The 22,064-nt window shown below is 42.1% G+C and overlaps 1 protein-coding gene across 6 annotated transcripts in view; it reads left to right on the forward strand.

Moving 5' to 3' along the window:
* OTUD7A (OTU deubiquitinase 7A) overlaps positions 1-22,064 on the forward strand; it is a 129,923-nt gene that overhangs the window by 58,852 nt on the left and 49,007 nt on the right. For 2 of the 6 annotated variants that reach the window (XM_081887632.1, XM_081887633.1), the window contains 3 exons: positions 5,288-5,361; positions 7,172-7,340; positions 14,556-14,710. In XM_081887632.1, the coding sequence (XP_081743758.1) occupies positions 14,560-14,710 (151 nt within the window). In that variant the 5' untranslated portion in view covers positions 5,288-5,361; positions 7,172-7,340; positions 14,556-14,559. Of the gene's footprint in view, positions 1-4,578; positions 4,642-5,287; positions 5,362-7,171; positions 7,341-13,778; positions 14,074-14,555; positions 14,711-22,064 lie in introns of those variants that run through there. The other 4 variants (XM_081887635.1, XM_081887634.1, XM_081887636.1 and 1 more) reach the window with 4 other exon arrangements.

The raw sequence follows: 22,064 nt of genomic DNA on the forward strand, positions 1-22,064 counted from the left end.
TTAGCTAATGGGGCCTCCTGCTGCCGCCGCACCGCCAGAGCACGATTTCTGTTCTCATCCTGAAGCAAAGTTCTTAACCCGAGGTAATATTTCTGGGGTTAGCTGAGTCTGTAACCTGAAGCGTATGTTACCTGAAGCATATGTAACCCGAGGTACCACTGTACTGCCCCTCTTACCCAACTTCCAAAACATGCACTCAGAAAACTGGGTCTACCCAATGGAATGCCTGGTGGAAGCTAATTCCTTCCTAATAACCACTGCAACCTCCCCTTCCCGCCCACATGACCTTGGCTGTTGTGCATAAGAGAAACCTGGTGGACAAGCAGCAGCAAGAACAGGCCCATCTGCTTCATCCAACCAAGTGTCTGTTACACATGCCAGGTCAAGTCCTCCATCCATGATCAAGTCGTGGATGACAGCCGTATTGTGAATCATTGACCTGGCATTGCACAGCAGCACCTTAAGGTCATTTGGGTTTCCCTTGTTGATTCCAGTATCCTTTCGGTCAAGACCAGATCCGGAGGCAGGAATAGTCTTCAACCAGCGACTAAACCTGCTTCCTCAGTGGTCTGGTCTGGTCTTAGCATAACTCCTCCTCCTACCCGTGATCACTGAGATTGGGTGTCCCAGTGCATCCCGCCCATGGAACCTATTCCAGCCATTCGGTTGGCTGGGGCCCACAACATATATTCTTGTATAGTACTGAAGCAGCCATTTAGTATTTCTGGATTTGGTGTTCTAGCTGGCATACATTTGGTTTATATGTTCAGAGCTTTTCAGCTATCAGTGTCCTTTTTCACATGTGCTGCTAAGGCAAATGCAGTGCAACTAAGCAAATGTTGCAGACTCCTGGAGAGAATAATATGGCTACTTCGCTTATTTTGGGTTGTTTTGTTGCTCTGCTGCATTGAGCTAAGCCATGGCTTGAATTTCCATGTCATTCAAACACAGGTTTTGGGTATAGCTCTGTCCCAATAAACTACAAGTTGTAACAAAGGTTTGGCTTACGGTCTACAGCTTGTGATTTGTTTAGAAGAGCTAGACTACTAGCTTGGGTTCAGACAATACACTCTATCAAACCATGGCTTGGCTTAGTTTAGTGCTGCACCATAACTTCCAAAGAGAGGAGCAAAACAACCATTCTCCTTTCTGGGAGCCCACACCTTTCCTCATTCACACTAAGCCATGATTTGACTTTGGGATGTGTGCAAACTGGTCCTACGCCATCTTGCATTTCCAATATTGTGGGTTCTCCCTTTGATAACTCTAGTCACTTACTGTATATGATGAGGGGAACTGTTGCCTATTAAAGTGTTTGCCACAATGAATCAATTACTGCTGAGGTACCTTGGCAATTCTTAATGTTTTGTTTACAGGTGAATGTTTCTGATATAAAATGAATGCTCACTCCCCCCCCCCCATCTAAGGCCCTCTTCACATATTATATTCTATAGTTATACACTTGAAATTAAGTGTGCACCTGAAAATGTAAAGTGAATGTGACAGACCAGAAATTTGACAAACATCCCTATTTTCCTGGAACTAGAATTAGCTGTGGTGCTCTGCTGTATATGCATTTCATTGCTGTGTTTACACTGTAGTTGCAAGCCTGGATGTGCTGCTCTGTAATGCAGCAAACTATAAAACAGGCCTAATTGTAGCAAAAGATACTGAGGTTAGAAATTGTTAGATTCAAGCAATACTACAATAGGAGAATTAAAACGTTCAGTTGCAATGTTTATGTAACTAAACACTATTGGATCTGTCTCTTGAGAAGACTTGCATAATTTTTATTTTTTATATAAAAATGGATACTGCATGGGACATCATAAATTGCTTTTTTACAGAGAAGTTTTTAATTTTATCGTCTTGGTTCTGAGTGGCATAAAATTATGTTTCTGTCAGTTGTGATATGTCTCTGTAAAAATTTCTCTTTGCATGTGGTGCTGTGAGCAGCTGGACATCTTTCTACTATATTTGGCTACAAATCACAGAAGCACATACATTTAGACAAAGAGAGATTGCTCTCCTGTGAGAAACAGAATACTTTCTGTTTAGACCCCATGAGCATTAATCAGGCCTCAAGGACTTCAACATTTTTTAATGAAGAATTGATATTTCCAAAGCGTTAAGCACACCAATGTTCCCACTGGCTGCAGGTTCCATTGTCCTTTTCAAATAAAAAGCAGGAAAACCTATTTCTGAGATGTAGCATCCAGTTCCCTTCTGTGTTGTGTCTAATAGCCAAGAAATAACTTCATACAATATTAGGTTTATATTTGTTTTTTTATGACATTGCTGTGAATGAGCTTGGGACAGTAATTCTTCAGCTGTGTTAGTAAATGGACTTCCTGTCTTTAGTGCCTCATTATAATATGAGGAGGGTCAGTCCAGAAGGCAGGGGACAGAGCTGCAAAAATGTTGAATTATAACATTTTTGTAGTTCTGTTTCCTGCCTTCTAAACAGGCCCTGAAAAACAGAGTGAGAATAGCTGAGGGGGGGCATTTATTTGTTTCAATACAATTGAAAATATTGATATTCCACACTTCATTCAAAATTCCAAGACAGGTATCTAGAAGCCATGTATGTGAACATGTGCCACAGGCACAAACATTGTTTTCTGGTTTAGGCATATATCATTTTTCATGTTTTCAGTGAGTCCAGAGTGCCATGTTAGAGCTCCCCAAGTAGTACTTTTCAAAAAAGGAATCCAAAAGGAAAAGAAGAATCTCAGAATCATTATGCATCTCTAGCTGATATAATGATTGAAGTTTTCATCTTTTTGTTTTGCCTGGCAATATATTTATTTACATTCTTTCTATGGGTACATCACAGCATCACCAAATTGACCCAGTTTAGGAATAAGCAGGGATTTCTGATATATAGAACCAGATTATGTCCTATTAAAATCAGTCACTTGGTTATTTCCAGTGCTTTTTTTTCTAAAAAAAAAATAGGTTTAGGGGTACTCTCATTTTCCTACTCGTATTGGAAAACTGCCCCTAAATGAGGCCAAACTTAGATTCACAAAATGTTTAGGGGTATGCGTCCCCCCAGAAAAAAAACTGGTTATTTCCAACCATCCAGTTGTTATTTATGCTCTTATCTACTACTTTAGTTTTAAGAGACATGTTATATACAGTAAAGTAAGAGCCTCTGATGACATTGTGCACCAAGAGAAATAATACAGTAATTAGGAATTGGTGGTAAAGTGGTATAGTCACTGGATAGTGTAGGAGGTGATCTGTTCATCCATTTTGAACAGACTGAATGCAGAGTTTCTCATTTAACTTATTTTTCTGTGTTTCTTTCTTAGCTTAAATTCTTCCTCTTATCACCTATACTAGCAAAGTGACACAACCCCTTAGTGTGCTACCACAATAGCATTTGTAATGCATAGTGCCTTCTTAATAATAATAATAAATTTTATTTACACCCTGTCCTCCCCAGCCAAGACCAGGCTCAGGGCGGCTAATATCAGGTATAAAAACAATTGATTAAAACTTAAAAACAGGATTAAAATACAACTTACGGTAAAATGCAGCTTCATTTCAGTGGAAGCCCAGATCAAAAACTGTTTGGGGGGAGAAAATGTCAAATCTTCACCAAGGCCAACTATCCAGACTGGTCCTACGTGGGGCAGAAAAAAGTCCCCAAATAGGGGTTCCATCCCAGAAGGAAAGAGGGGAAGAGGATCAAGTTGATTCCAAGCCAAAGGCTCTGCGGAAAGAAATCAGATCCTGCAGGGCCCTGGTCTCATGAGGAGAGCGTTCTAACTTCCTTAGGGCCCAGGACCACTAAAAAGGTAAAGGTACCCCTGCCCGTACGGGCCAGTCTTGACAGACTCTGGGGTTGTGCGCCCATCTCACTCAAGAGGCCAGGGGCCAGCGCTGTCCGGAGACACTTCCGGGTCACGTGGCCAGCGTGACAAAGCTGCATCTGGCGAGCCAGAGCCGCACACGGAAACGCCGTTTACCTTCCCGCTGGTAAGCGGTCCCTATTTATCTACTTGCACCCGGAGGTGCTTTCGAACTGCTAGGTTGGCAGGCGCTGGGACCGAGCAGCGGGAGCGCACCCCGCCACAGGGATTCGAACCGCCGACCTTTCGATCGGCAAGTCCTAGGCGCTGAGGCTTTAACCCACAGCACCACCTGCGTCCCTCCAGGACCACTAGGGTGTTGCTATTTATGGACCTTGAGGCTCTCTGTGGGGCAGACTGGGAGAGGCGGTCCCGTAGGTACGAGGGTCCTAGGCCGTGAAGGACTTTAAAGGTTACCTTAAACCTGACCCTGTACTTGAAAACTTCCTCCGCATTCCCACTCCTGCGTAGCACCCTAGAAACCTCCTTTGGTATACCCACTCAGTTCCAAAACAGATGCCTTCTGCCACTTCACCCATTATTGAAATGCACCACTGGTGAAGTGACCCTTTGGTCAGTTCCTACAAATATAGCCTTTTCTGCTAAATATGGTCCCACACTTCGGAAACATTATCTTTAGCTTGAGCAAACTCAATTTGCACCAGTCAAGGATTTGACAAGTGACAGTCTACTGAAGGTGCCCCTTCCTCACACATGCCTATTCCTTCTCTCTCTGAAGTGGAATCAGCTTCGACAAAGTGCTGCAGTCCCATCCCTGTCTGTATGAATTAAGTAACCATATGGGCAAGGATAGTTGCATGTGTCATTCCCAGCTGCCCAGGGGAGGAAAGGATGAGTGGGAAGGTTCCTCGTGACTGGCTCGGCCCACAAAGATGCTTCGTTCACAGACATGATTAGTGTTTATTATGGATTAAATTTGTATGCCGCCCTGTGCCTGCAGGTCTCGGGGTGGTTCATACTTTGGGAAGCTGCTTCCACATTGTTGCTTCTCGTGGTGTGTGAGAGCGGCCACTAAATAAGAGTGCAGTGAGGGTGAACTGGAGTTAGAAGAAAAGATGTAATCGAAATGAAATGACATGGGTGTGTAGGGTTTTATTTTAACTAATATGCAATGCCTTCTCTCTCTTTCATCATGCACTTTCTTACAGGCTGGATAAAATTGTTTTTAATTGTTTTTAAAATGTCCCCCCCCCATTTTTAAATAATAGCTAGATAATTAGGTAATCTTGACTTAAGCATGTTAAAACCAATTTGAGCATTTCTTAAATATGAATATTTAACTTGTACTTTCCAAATGCAGGTATTTCATATTTACCTTGAAAATAAAATGCTCTAGTTCATCTAGCAATTGTCTTGCCTTGCTTTAACCTGTCAGTCATGGGCATTTTATTTTGTGTGATTCTTAGATTTCGTGGCTGGAGGAAAGCAGAAAGGAGGGACACTTGAAAGAAAAAACAGAAGACAATTGTCCAGTAAGCAGGTATTAAAGCTGCAATCCTATACACACATGCCTGGAATCACTCAGTGGTGTTCACCTAACAAACCAGCATGGTTGCTTGTCCACTATAATGGACTCTGTAAGAAAGAACCAATATGGGAATGGGAGAGAATGAAAACTTGCCAAACATACAGTATGACAAAGAGATGCAAACTTGGTTGTAAGAATTTAACATTCTGATTGGGGAGGGGGCGCCACCATGTATGAAGCCCCCGGTGCCTTTCCTTCTCATTTCCCCACAAACAGATTTCTCCCTTTCCCCCCTTATTGCTCTAATCCTAATTGTTGCATGGGGGAGGGAGAGATAATGAATGAGAGGGAATATGGAAAAGTTATGCCGCCCCTGGTGTAATTAAATATTGAATGGCATTCAACCAAGTTTTACTCTTAGTAGACCCATTTAAATGATGGACATGACTAAGGTCAAATGGCCATTTGTACGGGCCATTCACCACACAAAGCTTTTCTGCACTGGGCTCGCCATCCTCAGTGATTGAATTGAGGGTTTCACTGACAAGAAATCATACTAAATACATGATGATGTCCTAGGACAGGGGTCAGCAACCTTTTTTAGCCGTGGGCCGGTCCACTGTCCCTCAGACCTCGTTGGGGGCCGGACTGTATTTTGGGTGGGGAAATGAATGAATGCCCCACAAGTAACCCAGAGATGCATTTTAAATAAAAGCACACATTCTAATGTAAAGACACACTGGTTCCCGGACTATCCGCGGGCCGGATTGAGAAAGTGATTGGGCCGCATCCGGCCCACGGGCCTTAGGTTGCCTACCCCTGTCCTAGGATTTAGATCAGGCTTCCTCAACCACGGCCCTCCAGAGGTTTTGAGACTACAATTCCGTCATCCCTGACTACTGGTTCTGCTAGCTAGGGATCATGGGAGTTGTAGGCCAAAAACATCTGGAGGGCCGAGGTTGAAGAAGCCTGATTTAGCTGCATCCTGTAGTTTAGGAAATAGATTGCCCTGAGTTCTTTCAAAATCTTGTGTCATAAGTTTGAGATTGGGTAAGAGATTGGAGAATTATTGGGTCAAGAATTTAATCATGACAAAATATTCTCTATTTTTTTTCCTTAGTTACATGTATTTTCTTTTTCTTTTGTATTTTCTTTTGTTGTAAATGTGTATGTTTTCTAATGTGTACTTAATAATTATTTTTTAAAAAAAAAAATAATTTAATCATGTTTTGCTCCACAACTGTTACTGCATGTGCCCCAGGATTTAAGTGGCACATGTGATTTCCCAAATCCTCCAACTGAAATGGCGTCTGTAGTGTCTCAGCGTCACTGCCTCCACATCCAGGTCAGCAGCAGCAGCAGTGCAGCTGTCAAGAGGGCAGAACCACATTGACCACGACTGCTGCACACATCTGGCAGGAGCCTCCTAATCTGCTGTCAGACTTCTATAAACAGTTCTCAGTCAAGCCATATAATTGGGGGAAAGTAAAATAATTGAGCTTTTTTTTTTTTTTTTAAATTATGCCACCTCCATTTGATCTGAAACTATATAAGAAAATCTGGAACAAGGTGGAGCAAATAAATGTGAAGGAAGGAACTATGTTGGGATGGGTGAACAAGGCAACTTCTGGAAGCATTGGCCACACAAAAAGAAGTTGTGTTGCTCACCTGTATTCTATTATTATTATTATTAATTGAATTTATATGCCACCCTATCCCTGAAGGTCTCAGGGCTCAAGACTTGCCACAGCTCTCTAAACTTCAAAATAAGATTGCTCTGTGTCCTAACTAAGACATTTAGATTTTTATTTCTCTCTTTCAGGTTTAAGATGGTACTATGGCTGCGTTTTATGTAGCAGAATGAGGAGCTCTGAGACTAAGCTGCCACTGCTGTCTGACGATGCCACCACCATATTGAAAACCAGAAGAAGTCTTTGAGCATTTTTTCCCTGTAAAAAGTATTCACCTGCAGATGGAAGGACAGTAGAAAGGTGATCTAACTGGTGGAGCACATACTTTCTTTCACTTTAGCTTATATGCTGCATTTGATAATGTTAAACCAGGCTTTCATTGAGCTTGAACTGATGCTTTTAAAAGTGCAAGCCAACCTGTATTTTTTTTTTTTTTTGTAATTTATGCTCTAGTTTTGGGGAGGGCGGGGGGCGGGCAGACCAAACTGGCTTTTAGCTGGTTTTATGCTGAACTAAAAGCTGAAACATACACCAGTCTGATTTTACAGTGACTTAAATCTAAACACTAAGCTTCTTTTTTATTCCAAACTGACTCTCCCACTAACCAGGCCTATACATTGTGGAACTACATTAGCATAGGCTGACTATTATTTTGTGTTTATCCCTTTTCCAAAATTGGGATTTAATCTAAGTTCCTGGTGTATAATGTGGCTGCTCAGGATCTCTCTGTTTTGCTGGAGCCGAAAACTAGGTTTCTACAGGCTTTGTCTTACTGAGTTCACCACTAGGATTAAGCTACATTTATAGCTTCATTATAGCTCCTCCATGAGAATATGACAGCAACAATCGCAGCTAACAATGGCTCTCAAAATGAACCATTCACAGTGGGATCAGGAGTTAAACAGGGTTGTGTTATTGCCCCAACTCTATTCATTATTTTCATTGCTATGATTCTACACTTTGTCGAGGGGAAACTCCCCACCGGAGTAGAAATCATATATTGAACAGATGGAAAGCTCTTCAATCTGAGCAGGCTGAAAGCAAAGAGTAAGGATACCGTAACTTCCATCATAGAGCTTCAGTATGCTGATGACAACGTAGTGTGTGCACACTCAGAGGATGACCTCCAAAGCATCCTAAATATCTTTGCAGAAGCTTACAAAAAACTTGTACAAAATAACCCCTCTGCAGCACCACAAATCCAACTCAATGGTGTAACGTTGGAAAATGTTGATCACTTCTCCTACCTGGGCAGCTATCTTTCCATAGGGGCCGAAACTGATGCCGAAATCCAGCATCGCCTGAGCTCTGTGAGTGCGGCTTTCTCCCGACTGAAGTGCAGAGTGTTTGAGGACTGGACATTCGCAGGGAAACCAAAATGCTTGTTTACAAAGCTATTGTACTACCATCCTTCCTTTATGCTTGTGAAACATGGACCACTTATAAACGCCATCTCCAACTTCTCAGAAGATTCCATCAACGGTGTCTCCGAAATATTTTACAAATCACTTGGGAAGACAGGCGAATATCAGTGTACTGGAAGAAGCAAAGATCACCAGTGCTGAAGCAATGATTCTTCAACATCAACTTTGTTGGACTGGTCATGTTGTGCGGATGCCTGATGATCGTCTTCCAAAGCAACTACTCTATTCTGAACTTAAAAATGGAAAGCATAATGCTGGTGGTCAACAAAAGAGGTTTAAAGACTGTCTCAAGGCAAATCTTAAAAAAAATGTAGTATAAACACTGACAACTGGGAAACACTGGCCTGCGAGCACTCCAGTTGGAGAACAGTCTTTACAAGAAATACAAGACAAATTAGGGGACACCCAAATACCCTGGATAACACGCTACCAACTGTACGCCTTCTTAAACAACCCAGCAGTAGGAACTGCAGCCACTAGGCCCTTGACCACCTTTGAAAACCTTTTCCTGACACCAAAAGGACATGGCAAGTGGATTCTATCCACAATATACAAAATACTACTCCAGAATCCCATAACCCCTCTCATCTCAATCAAAAAACAATGGAAGCATGACATAGGCTACAAAATAAACCCTACCAGTGGACTAAACTGGTCTAAACCTCCCTTGAAATCCATGTCAGCCAAAAGAAGGGAACTCACCTTGAAACTTATCTATAGACGTTACCTAACACCACAGAATTGGGCACTGATACATCCAGGAACATCACCAAAATGTTGGAGAGGTTGCACCTCTACAGGCACATATCTTCACATGTGGTGAGATTGCCCCAAAATCCAAACCTTTTGGATACCAGTCCTATAGGAAAAATGCAAAATAACTAGACAGGTATTAGAAGCCACCCCAGAACTAACCCTACTGAATATTTTCCAATACAGTAATACACTCACACTGCAAAGAACTCATAAGCCACCTACTCTCAGCAGCCAGGAGCATCATATCTAGACAATGGAGGGACCTGTCAGGAGTGGAGGCAGACCGGTGGTACGAAACTGTATGGGAAATAGCCTTACTAGAAAAGCTAACCATCAAATTGAATCTAGCATGGGACAAACAAAAGGGGATGCCTCCACCCCAGTGTGACTCCTTTTTATTACACAGCCGAACAAAACAACAACAAGAACCCACCCACAGCATATGAATTGATATGGCTAACTTGACCCAACCACCCCTCCCCCTCACACACGCAAACAAAACTCCCTGCAGTCAACTGAAGGCAAGCAACCAGGCCCTGCCCCCCAATAAATGAATAGAAAGAGCACCGCACTCATGTGACACTGACAGTACACTAAGAATGAAAGTTTACGACCCCTCTTCTCCCCGCCCCCCGTTCTTCTCTCCCCCACCTTATACTGTATACAGCATTAAAGTCTCACATGGATCTGTAGAAAAGACTTTATGATCTGAAAATAGAGACGATGTACGTACTTTTGTAACCCAAGAAAATATTTAATAAAAACCACCATATTTTTCGCTCTATAAGACACACCCGGCCATAAGACGCACCTACTTTTAGAGGAGGAGAACAAGAAAAAAAATACTCTCTCCCTCTCTGTGCAGCGCCTCTCCAGCAAAGTGGGAGGAGAAATGGAAGGGGCTCCGTTTCTCCTCCTGCTTCGCTGAAGGGGCGCTGCGCAGAGAGGGAAAGCTGCGAAGCGCCTCTCCAGCGAAGCAAAGTCAGAACGGCAAGAGGGATCGCTGCGCAGCGAAAGCAGCGATCCCTCTTGCTATTCTGGCTTCTGGGATAGCTGGGCAGACTGCATTCGCTGCATAAGATGCACACACATAAGACGCACGCCCCTTACTTTTTAGGAGGGAAAAGGTGCGGTAATAATAATAATAATAATAATAATAATAATAATAATAATAATAATAATAATAATGCTAAGTTGTGTGTGTGTGTTGTACAGATGGGGTGGGGTGGGGTAGAGAAGCAGGTAGCTCTTGCTTTACAGCAATATCTTAATGGAAAAAGATTGTGCTTGCATTTCCTCAGCTGTGACTATTAGTTCCATTAGCTACCTACACACCAGCCCCTATTCCAATGAGTCACCCTCACATACTGGTGCGATTGCTGCTTTTCTCAGCAACTGGATGGTACAGACAGCTGGCGGTAGTTGTTGAACACACATTGCATCACTTAAGTTGAGAACAACTAGATCATTGTGCACAGGAAACAGGACTTCCTACCTCTTCAGAAAGAACTCTGTGCACAGAATTTATTATGTGATTAACTTGATATGTGCACAGTCTGCACTCTTCTTATAAGGTGTTCCATTTATTTTAGGTTATTACTGAGGTTTTATGCTTACTTAAAGTTTTCTGTTCTATTTGATATAATTCATGTAAGTTCAGAGTTATACATGTGGGATTTGGGAAGAAGTATAGTTGGCCAGTGTGGTCCTGTTGGCAATTCTGGCCCGTTGTGCGATGACACAGGATACAGCCTTTTCTGTTGGGGTGTCCAGTTGTGGAACTCCCTGCTGCTGGAAGTGCAGTCGTTTCCCTTGTTGACAGTTTAAGATCAAGTGAAGACATCTTGGTTTCTCTTTGGGGCTTTTCGGGGTAGGTGAGCTAAAAAGCTGTCTGGTCTACTGCAGTGGTAATTTTGTGATAATTTCAGTTTTATAGTTTTAAAATTTATGCTGTTACATGGTATGTTTTACTGGAGTTTTGTATACCTCTCTGGGATCCTTTGGGGAGGAGGAGAGTCTATAAGAGTGTAGCACCACCCCAGGACGCTGGACTACGTGAACCATCGGTCTGATCCAGAAGAGCAGCTCTTAGGTTCCTACTAATTTGCTCTAGAAGTAGAAATTGCTATAGATATTATTTCTGTGCATAGTGGCAATATGACCACCAGTTTTATTTGCCTATAAATTCTCTTAATTGAAAAACACATGCTATCTGTTATCAGATTTTGAAGAGTTGTGTGTTTATGTGTGTTTGAGAAAGAGAAAGAATTAATGATTTGGTTTAGCCTTCATTGTGTTTTATTTGTATTTTTATAATGTTTCTAAATTATGAAGATATTTATAGCTTACATATTTTATATTAAGGGAGTATTAAGGGACCGCCCTTGGTTGTGGTGAAGAAAAGCAAAATATATAAACAATAAATTACTCCACATGTAACAAAATAAGCATTAAAATAAACACTTATGTGTTGCCATGGGGATTTCACTGAGAAGGCAATGATATGGCCTTTATTGCAAAAAACCATTTTTATCCATCTGATTTGAATAATTATTGCCTAATATCCCAGATCCACGTGCTCTTGGAGGAAACTGATTTTCTAGATCTGTTTCAATCAGAGTTTAGGCCCGATTGTAGCACAGAAGCTGCTTTGGTTGCCCTGCATAGTGACCTCCGTCAGGAGACAAACAGGGAAATGGGTCTTTGCTAATACTCCTTAACTCCTGAACAGCTTTCAGTACCATTGACCACAGTATCCTTCTGGAGTGAATGTCCAATTTAGGGGTGGCTGGCACTGCATTGTGGTGGTTCCAGTCCTACTTGGATGGGTGTTACTTAGGGAATGCTTTTCAGCCCCATGGAGCCTTCAATGTGGGGTTCCTCGGAGCTCATTCCTATCCCCCATGTTGTTTAACATCTACATGAAACCGCTGGGTGGGGTTATCTGGAGGTTCGGAGTACGTTGTCAGCAGTATGCTGATGATACTCAGCTCTATTTCTCCTTTACATCTGCAAGTGAGGCCGTTGAAGTGCTGAACCAGTGTCTTGCCTTGGTAATGGACAGAATGAGAGCCAACAAAGTGAAGCTTATTCCAAATAAAACTGAGGCACTGTTAGTAGTCCCTAGACCAGATGGATGGAAGCTTGCCTGCTCTTGATGGGGTCACACTCCCTCTGAAGGAGTGACTATGTAGCTTGGGGGCATTTCTGGATCTGTTGTTGCTTCAGGCTCAGGTGGCCTCAGTGGCATGGAATGCCTTCCATCAGCTTTGGCTGGTGGCCCAGCTGTGACCTTATCTGGACAGAGATAGCCTAACTTCTGTTGTCTATGCTCTGGTAACCTCTAGGTTAGATTACTGCAACACATTATATGTAATGTTTCTGAATACGGTTCAGAAACTTCAGCTGGTACAGAATTCAGAACCCAGGTTGCTCACTGGACAAGACAGTTTGAGCATATAATGCCAATCCTGGCCTGACTGCACTGGCCGCCGATTAGTTTCTGGGCCCAATTCAAAGTGCTAGTTTTGTCCTATAAAGCCTGAGATGGCTCAGGACTGCAATACCTCAAGGACCACCTCTCCCCATATGAACCAGTCCGGACCCTGCAATCATCATCTGAGGCTCTTCTTTGTGGGCTTTTTCTGTGGTGGCTCCCTGCTTATGGAATGTTCTCCCTGGGGAGGCTCGCCAGGCACCTTCATTTTATGTCTAGGCGCCAGGCAAAAACATTCCTCTTCTAGGCCTTTGGCTTATTAAACAATTGATGGCCTTCTAAACTGTATGTGTGAAATTACTTTTTTGTTTGTTACTATGATATGTATTTTTGTGTTTTTATTTTGTAAACCTCCCTGTGATCTTCAAATGAAGGGTGTGCTCTTCAGTTGTAAATATGCCTAAAGCCATCTACCGAGTTTATCTTTGAGCGTGAGAGTTAGATCCAAGACTTCAGATCAAACGGTTCTTGGTTCACAGTTCATTCTCAAAGCCACTGAGCTACACCATCTGTGGTTTCTGTGTAACTCAAGGCTCTGCATATTTTTAAAGTTGGTTGGTGATATTTTATATAACTACACATTTAAAGGGCCAGAACTTCATTCTTTGTGCTTAATAACAAAGCAATAAAATACATTACTGTTAATATGAACTGGACTACATAATTTGACAGTAAAGAGCCCTACAATGCTTGGCTGTTGCTGTTTTGTTTTGGTTTGTTTTTTTTAATAAAAACGAAACCTTTCCCCTAAATGAGTCTACAGTTTCACTCTAAATACTAGAGTGTGACAATGGCTAGTTTAATCTTGTAAGTAGTTGGTTTCACTTCCCATGGTCATCACTGGGTGGTTGGGCCATGGCTTGGTGGAGAAGCAAAGCATAGTATCTTTCATGTACTGACATGACATATCATCATATTGCTCCTAAACTTGATTGTGATGCAACAAGGGGAGTGCAACAATGAAACAAGGAGTGCTACCTTGAGATAAATATCATTGTATACAGCATTGGGCTCTCAAGCTTGCCATCTCAATTACAAAGCCACCTCACACTTTTAATATGAGAAGCAGCAATCTGGGAATTGCCCTGGGAATAGTATTCACCATTCTCCTGATGATTGCTATCATTGTTATACTCAGAAGAGATTCCCTAACATGGCTGTACAAAAGTCTGGTGAATCTTCCCTCTCTGACAAAACAGACGTCACCAGTTGCTTCTGAGGAAAACTCTAGCGAGACCGAAAGGCCTTGCAATGAAAGAATTAGTAGCTCTGCATTGGAAGAGAAAAATGATAGTGGTCATCACACTTCAGCAGAGATGGAAGGAAACTTGGAATTCAATGCAAGCAAAACATCCAGGCATGGACTGATAAATGAAATGATAAGATTGTGAGCCTATGGGCAAGGCCTGTAGTAGTAGTAGTTTTGCCTGTTTTAATACTTCAGTAATCCCTACAAGAATTATCTAAGGTTGTATATAGAACTATAACTCTTTCTGAATTGATTTATGCCTATGCTGCTTAAGTACATGTCTAGAGCAATCTTTCTCTGCACTGCTGCCTTTAACTGAGACCTGTAAAAAGAGTGTGTATTTCAGAGCAGAATTTATTTTTGCAGTTTATTTTAACCAACCAATAACAATCTTGTGGGGTGGAAGATGTGAGAATGTGTGCATGATGGGTTTGGGTATGATAACATTGGCTGGAAATGGAACAATGACAGCGACTGCAGCAAGAATGCTTAAAAATGTATAATGATTGTCAGCATTCCAAACTTAGAAAGTTGACATGGCACCTTTTGATAACCTTTTCTATATAATGACTTTATTTTTCTCTTTCTAGATGGATGTCTTGTAGCCTGTTGCCAAATCCTGCCACTGCTGCACATCCAGCAGTACTTCTACATGATCCCATGACTCTTGATATGGATGCGGTCCTGTCAGACTTTGTTCGGTCCACAGGGGCAGAACCGGGTTTGGCAAGAGACTTGCTAGAAGGTAAGCTCAAGACTAATGGATGTCAGGAAATGATTCCTCATCATCGCCTTCATTTATTAGTGACTTTAATAAATAATAATTCATAAATATTAGCTTTCCTTACAAAAGTGATCCATTGCAACTTACAAGCACAGTATGGAGACCAAAATTGATTGTAGCAGACACAAACAAATCAATAGGTTTCCTTCTCTCCATTCTGTGGAAAGATTCTTATTTTATACACTCCTGATCCCATGATGTAGGACTTTCCTTCATCAGGCCAAGATGGAAGTTGGACTTTTATGAAGGATAGCTTTTTGGTTTTGATTCTGTTATTTCAGAGATCTCAGGAAGTTTCTTGGTTTCTTTTTTCACTTTCTTTGAGAACAATGTGGAGTGCTATGGAATATGAATAGGTTCCCTGATTTAAAAAAAAAAATGTGCAAGTTTTAGCATTGATGGGTTTTGCTGCTCTGCAAGGGCTGAATGGCTGTTCCCATTCACTGTGTTGGGACTTGTATAGAAGAACTTTGAAGTAAGCTCTGTCCTCGTTTGGTGGTAGTGTGTAGACAACACTGGATCCCCACAGAGAACATCTTAGATTGGACTCAATATTGGCAGTCCACTTCTGAAAAGTATAGACTACTACAGAAACTGTCCATAGCAATTTAGGCAACCAGTTCATGTTTATGGCAAAGTGGGCTCTCTGTTGTGTTAGTACAGTGGACTATCTTGGCTGCCTTTCTGGAATATTTGTGGTGCACATGTTTAATGTAACTATTGATTTTATCACAGACTCTGGTAGATAATTATTTCAGTATAAAACCAGATTATTTTATCAAATGTGAATAAATTTGCTAATTTTGAAAACTTCATCTGAACTTTGCTGTGTTTTAGGAATTGAATGTGGCCATTTAATGACTTCAAGTTTAATCATTCAGGCTTCAGTCCTGTGCCTTCTTGCCTGAGAGTAAGCCCCATTGAACTCAGTGGGAGGCCACTTTATGGTCACCTACAGAATGTGATTAGGGACGCGGGTGGCGCTGTGGGTAAAACCTCCGTGCCTAGGACCTGCCGATCGAAAGGTCGGTGGTTCGAATCCCCGCGGCGGGTTGAGCTCCCGTCATTCGGTCCCAGCTCCTGCCCACCTAGCAGTTCGAAAGCACCCCAAAGTGCAAGTAGATAAATAGGTACCGCTTTATAGCGGGAAGGTAAACGGCATTTCCGTGTGCTGCGCTGGTGCTGGCTCGCCAGAGCAGCTTGTCACGCTGGCCACATGACCCGGAAGTGTCTCTAGACAGCGCTGGCTCCCGGCCTCTTAGGTCAGATGGGCGCACAACCCTAGAGTCGGACACGACTGGCCCGTACGGGCAGGGGTACCTTTATCTTTACCTTTACAGAATGTGATGGGAGGTTGAAATAAAAATGAAAGGAAATGCAAACTGAATATTGCCATTTCTGATGTCAGATTTGTGTCCTAAATTCAAATTCCCAGTGGGGGGAACATTTCAACCTCCCAGGACAGACTTAACCTAGAAGTAACTATCCTTGGCATACCAATGTGTCTGACTTATTTGTTTTCTATATTACTACTGTTAGTTATGTATAGGCGACTCCCCACTTACGCGGGAGTTACGTTCTGGGCCTCCATGTACATCAGTGAAATGCACGTAAGTGGGGAGCACCCTGGAGTATCTTAGTGGCTTGCGAGGAGACCCTCCCTAGAGGCAATAGAGGATGCAGCGTGTCAGGGCTGGAGTCAGATGCAGGTCAGCAAGCAAGGAGCAGACTTTGTCAGAGAAGTTAACTCTTTATTCAAATAAATGGCAGTAATTCTTGCCCCTGTAGAGCAATTGCTAGGACTGATGGTCCCTGCTTTCAACCCCCTCTAAGGCTCTTCCTCTGCTGGATGTTTCCGAAGTAGTCTTAAACTGTGCCTGCGCATCTCTAATCTCTGCTCCGCTCTACACATCACTCTGTGTGACCTTGGAGACAAGGGAGGAGAGGAGCTTGTCACAGTAGGAGAGGCAGGCTCCCTGTATTCTTCTGCAGCCTCTTACCCCATCTCCTTTGCTTCGGCCTCCGAGTCAGAACTGCTGCTTGTCACAGGCTCCCCCTGCTCACTAAATCCTGTTGCTCCCTCAGTATCTAACAACTCCTCCCACTCTTCTCCCTCTGACCTTTCCTCGGTGTCCCACCACCAATCCTTGAGCTCTGAGCCTTTCTCCTCTGGGTTTTCCCTTGGCGGTTCTCCAGCTGGTTCCTCCCACCACTCCTCATCATCCAGCCAGTCCCTGACACAGAGGGCTTTGTGGAGGCTGCTCAGCCTCCTCACATAGCACAGCAGCAGCAGCAGTCACTTCCCCGTGCGTCAGCTGAGTAGCCAAACAATGCCCCGCTGCGGCTCCAGATGGCATGGAAACCCTTCCCAGATCCCAAAGAGGACGTCCTCTTCCGGCTCTGGGGAAGATCTCACAAGCCAGGAGGGCTCTTCTGGGTGCTCCCCACTTCTGGGTTCCACTTCCAAGCTCCTGGCACTGCAAGTGTGCGTGATTCACAAGGAAGTAGATTATGCACAAATGGAGAATTGCCTGCAATCAGCACTCTGGGTATTTGCCACTGATTTAAGAGTTTACAAATCCTCTTCCCAGCATTTGCATATTGACCTGTAACTCATATATCCTCGGCAGAGTAATTGTGGTATTGGCACTTTGAGTCTGGTTATAATTTCTTGGGTTTTGTGAGGAAAGTCACGTTCTAACAAACTTAGTGAAGAAATCACTGTGATATTGCAGCATATTTTTTTTTAAAAAAACACATTAATTTTAAATGGCAAAAAGAGCACATTTGTCTAAATCAGCGAATGATACATTTGTTCTTTTTTGCGCTAAGCCATCTGTATCAGAACTATATCACCACCTGCTACTTGGAATAATTATCACCCACCTCCAGCTTAATATATTGCTTAATTGAGGTAGGTACAATTTGCCACAAGGGAGCCTGAATGACCACAGTCTGGTGAACTGACTCAGCACTAGTTAATACCTAGGTAATCCATCTTTGTATACCCCCAATGAGCACACACTTGATAGACCCAGGCACAGTTTTCCACCTACAGGTAACGGTGCATATTACCATACTTTTTCGTGTATAAAACTAGGGGGTGTTTTTTACTAAAAAAAATGTTAAAAAGGGGGGTAGTCTTATACACGGGGGCAATATCCCCCATTTTCTCAATGTTGAGTCCCAAAAAATAGGGGGGTGTCTTATACACAAAAAAATATGGTAAATCATGCCCAACATTATTCTGCTAGCTATTCAGGTGATACGGAAATCTTCTTCTTAAGAAATGAATGTTAAAACATGGCTAGAATTTGAACATTTTAAAGAAATTTGAGGAATGAAATATTTGCTAATCAGAATGTACACATTTCTAACATCTTAATGTGAAATGTTCCTTTTTGAATTGTCAGGAAACCTGTAGTTTTTGACATATATGTCAAAATTTCTACCTCATTTACAAGCCATTAACTAATGCTCTTTTCTTATCCCGTGTTGTCAACACAACACTGGCTTTCTGCCAGTCAATATCAATGAGAGCTAAAAAGTGTGTCACCTTTCCAACAGAGTAATATTTCATGTTCTTTTTCTGGTCAAGATAAATTGAAAATGCAGCCCTCCTGGTTATTTTCGTAACCTGACATCTGAAGAATTTGGGAATAGAATTTCTGTTGTATTTGTCTAATTTGGGATCAAAATAAATTTAAATTATTGAAATGAATCTAAATAAGTGATTAATCAAAACATGTATGTAAAAGTGTGCTTCAAAATTATCAGATATGTGCAAAACATTTCTAATTTTATTTTTTGCTTTTTAAGATGAAAATGTTCATTATAAAACCCAGAGCTCAGGCTGTGTTATACACAAATACGTTCTGCATTTACTGTTCTCATCTCTTTATTTTATTTTTTTAAATTAAGCCAGTTAACATTTTAGGCAAAGGTTTCTGAGTCATTTTTTAAAAAACTGAGCTAGAATAGGTGGTACAGAACGTTATACTTCTATTTTCCCCCTCTTATTCCTTTTGACTGTCAACAATAACATATGTTGTATTTGAAACTGCATGTTCATTCCATTTAAACACCCTGCAAAGTAATTTGCGAATAAATGTGCCATTAAAAAAGATAAACCCTGAGCTAATACATACTGAATAGTAGGACTGACTTCTGCCATAACTGAACAGGTTTTACAATATCAAATAATGTTAAATTCTAACCCAACAGAGCCAGATTGGAATAATAAAAGAAAGATGGTTCCTCTTTTCATCATAAAATGCAGAGGTGACTTATTATTACAAGGCCCGTCAGTGTGCATTTCATTCTTACAAGTCTTACACATAGAATATTCTCTTGCTGGTGCCAAGAGAAGTCCTATGCAGTCCATAGTGTATGTGCTTTCCCTGAGGTTTTTCTTTAAAAATAAAAATCTGGAGTGGCTATTAATATATAGCGTTAAGATAATTCTAGAATGAAATGAAAGTAACATTTAAATAATAGTGACTTGGGGGGGGGGGACCTGACGTCAGCCAGCTTTTTAAAATTGCCATTTAAAATAAATGTCAGCATCTAAACTAGTGTTAAGGATTGTCTCATTGTCAGCCTGTTTTTGAAGATGGTCTTCTCAAGAGGCTGCCTTGAGGGAATCTGGTGATTTCTGACTGTGCTTTGGAAGATGGTTAAGTGCTTTCATCCTTCTGGTGTAAATGATGCCCTAATTCAATAGAGGAAAATGAAAGGCATTATGCTTTGATGGAAACGAATAATCATTGTATGGTTTGAGAGCCAAGGATTACTCATATGTCCTTTACTCTGACTGCTTTTTTGGCAGAGGTAGCTTATCCCATGCAACTCTTTGCATCAGCGTCCTGTTCAACTAAATAACAATGCTACTTGAGTTCTTTCCTTAGGAATAACAAAGCTTTTGCTGTGATAAAAAAATAAAGTGTTGTTATTGTTACATGTTAAATAATTATATAAATGCCATTTTTCCCTACAACAAAAAAAGTCTCTCAAGGTAGTTGGCTTAGGCTCCAGTGTATTTTTAAACCTACCATATTTTTTGCTCTATAAGACGCACTTTTTCCCTCCTAAAAAGTATGGGAAAATGTGTGGGGAAATTATGGAGCGAATGCAGGCTGCGCGGCTATCCCAGGAGCTAGAACAGCGAGAGGGAGTACTGCGCAGCGCTCCCTCTCGCTGTTCTAGCTTCTGGCTTAGCCCCTCTGTACCTTCCCCCACCTCCCGGAAAAGCCCCCAAGAGCCGCGCTCCCTTTAAAGAGCCACGCGGAGTGTGTGTGTGTGGCTCTTGGGGGCTTTCCCCTTGGGGCTGCCATTCTCCCTCCTCAGGGAAAAGCCTGCAAGCGCCACACACATGCTCCATGCGGCTCCTGAAAGGGAGCGCTGAGCAGAGCCTGGGATGCATACAGGCTCTGCTCAGCGCTCCCTTTAAAGAATTTTTCCCCCCCTTGCATTCCCCCTTGCATTTTTGCAAAGTTCCATTCTCATTATTAAAGGAATTGATGATTTTTAAATAACCTTTTGAAAAGTCACACATTTTCCATTAAGCAGTTTTGTAGTGCCATTCCCTAACAATCTGTACTCTAGAAATGCTTTCAGAGATATAAACTTGCTTTAACGGTGTGCAGCCTTAAAGGCACTCCTACCTGTGGTTGGCTTCTGATATTTGTATGTGACTGCTGATACACAGCAAAAGCAAACTCTTGAATGTTTCAACAGGAAATGTGGTAGGAAGTGGGGTAACACACTAACAGATGTATAAAAATGAGCATGAAAAACGTCAAATGTTTTTTGTCTCCTACCTCCATGATAACAGAATCACAAATGTGGGAGTGGTTAAGTCATAACCCCCCACTGCCACACAGAGAGTTCTGATTGCGGGGAATAAAAAGGTTTAGAAGGTCCCCCTCCTTCATTATAGTTAGTCTGAGAATTCTTCTTCCTTATTCCAGGAGAAAAAGTGTGATGGTGAGTTCTTCACCTTCTAAAATGCTGCCATGGAGACAAAGAGGGTTTCCCCCGCCTTTGCGATCAGATATAAACAGTTTCCTTCAGGGAATTTATGTCACAGGCTGCTGTGCTTGTTTTTAGCTATGTCACAGAAATCCAAAATTAGATTATTTTGCAGCACAAAAGAACATGGATGTGCAAGGCGTTAATGATCATGGCTCATCAGAAACTGCCACAATTCTCATGGGTGATTGCTCAAGCTAACAACCCTGCCACGTGCTGTTAAAAATTATATGTACAAAATATACATCCAGTGAAACCATATTTAGTACAGATCCCATTGAAGTGAGGCAGTCTTGTACAATACTGAGAACTGCACAGCCTCTGCAAAATAGCAAACTCCACCTTAATAAAAGGAGCACCCTGTTGTCTGCTGGAATGTTGTTTGAAGTGCCCTCCAAATTAGTTTCCATGAAAGTCCATTGTTGTTCTTCAAACCAGTTTGTCAAGGTAGATATTAAGATAGCATTTATTTGTTTTTAAAGAAATGATCTGCAACAATAAAGGGAATTTAATGAAGTTTTGGTTGCTCTTTCCTTATTGCATGTATTAATAACCACCATCTTTTTTAAACACATCCCCTGCTTCAGTTTCAGTTAACTTCTTTGTGCTTATTTGCAACTAAGGATGGCCAGCAATTAGACCACAGCGCCATCTGTGAATCCCCGTGATGGGGATTCGTGGATGGTGCTGGGAGCTCACCTCGTGATGGGGGTGAGCTCCTGTTGCTCGGTCCCTGCTCCTGCCAACCTAGCAGTTTGAAATCACGCTCTGGTTCCGCTCTGGTGAGAAGGTAGACGTCGTTTCCATGTGCTGCTGTGGTTTGCTGGTTTGCTAGTCATGCTGGCCACATGACCCAGAAGCTGTATGCAGGCTCCCTTGGCCAGTAAAGCAAGATGAGCACCGCAACCCCAGAGTCGTTCGCAACTGGAGCTAACGGTCAGGGTCCCTTTACCTTTACCTTTTATGTCCAACGATTAACTGACAGATAATTTGCTAGTACTGCACTAAGTATTTATTGTAAATATTACTTACTGTACCTCTTGTAAATGTTTTCTCCTTAGGGCATTCACTTTGTAGCAGTGATTCTTATCAAAATTGTTCTAGGACTTCTAGGTGAATGATGGGCAACCTTCTCAGAAAAAAACATATTACCCATTGCTACCATTTCCCCCCTGTGGTGTGCAGCTATAGAAAAGTGTTGAGTCTTTTCTGGGTCACATTATCAGCTTAACCAGAACAATAGCAAGGCCCATCATACTCATCTGGGGCTGTTGCAAATTATGTG

Source organism: Podarcis melisellensis (assembly GCF_964234715.1).
Source record: "Podarcis melisellensis genome assembly, chromosome: 14".
NCBI lineage: Eukaryota > Metazoa > Chordata > Lepidosauria > Squamata > Lacertidae > Podarcis > Podarcis melisellensis.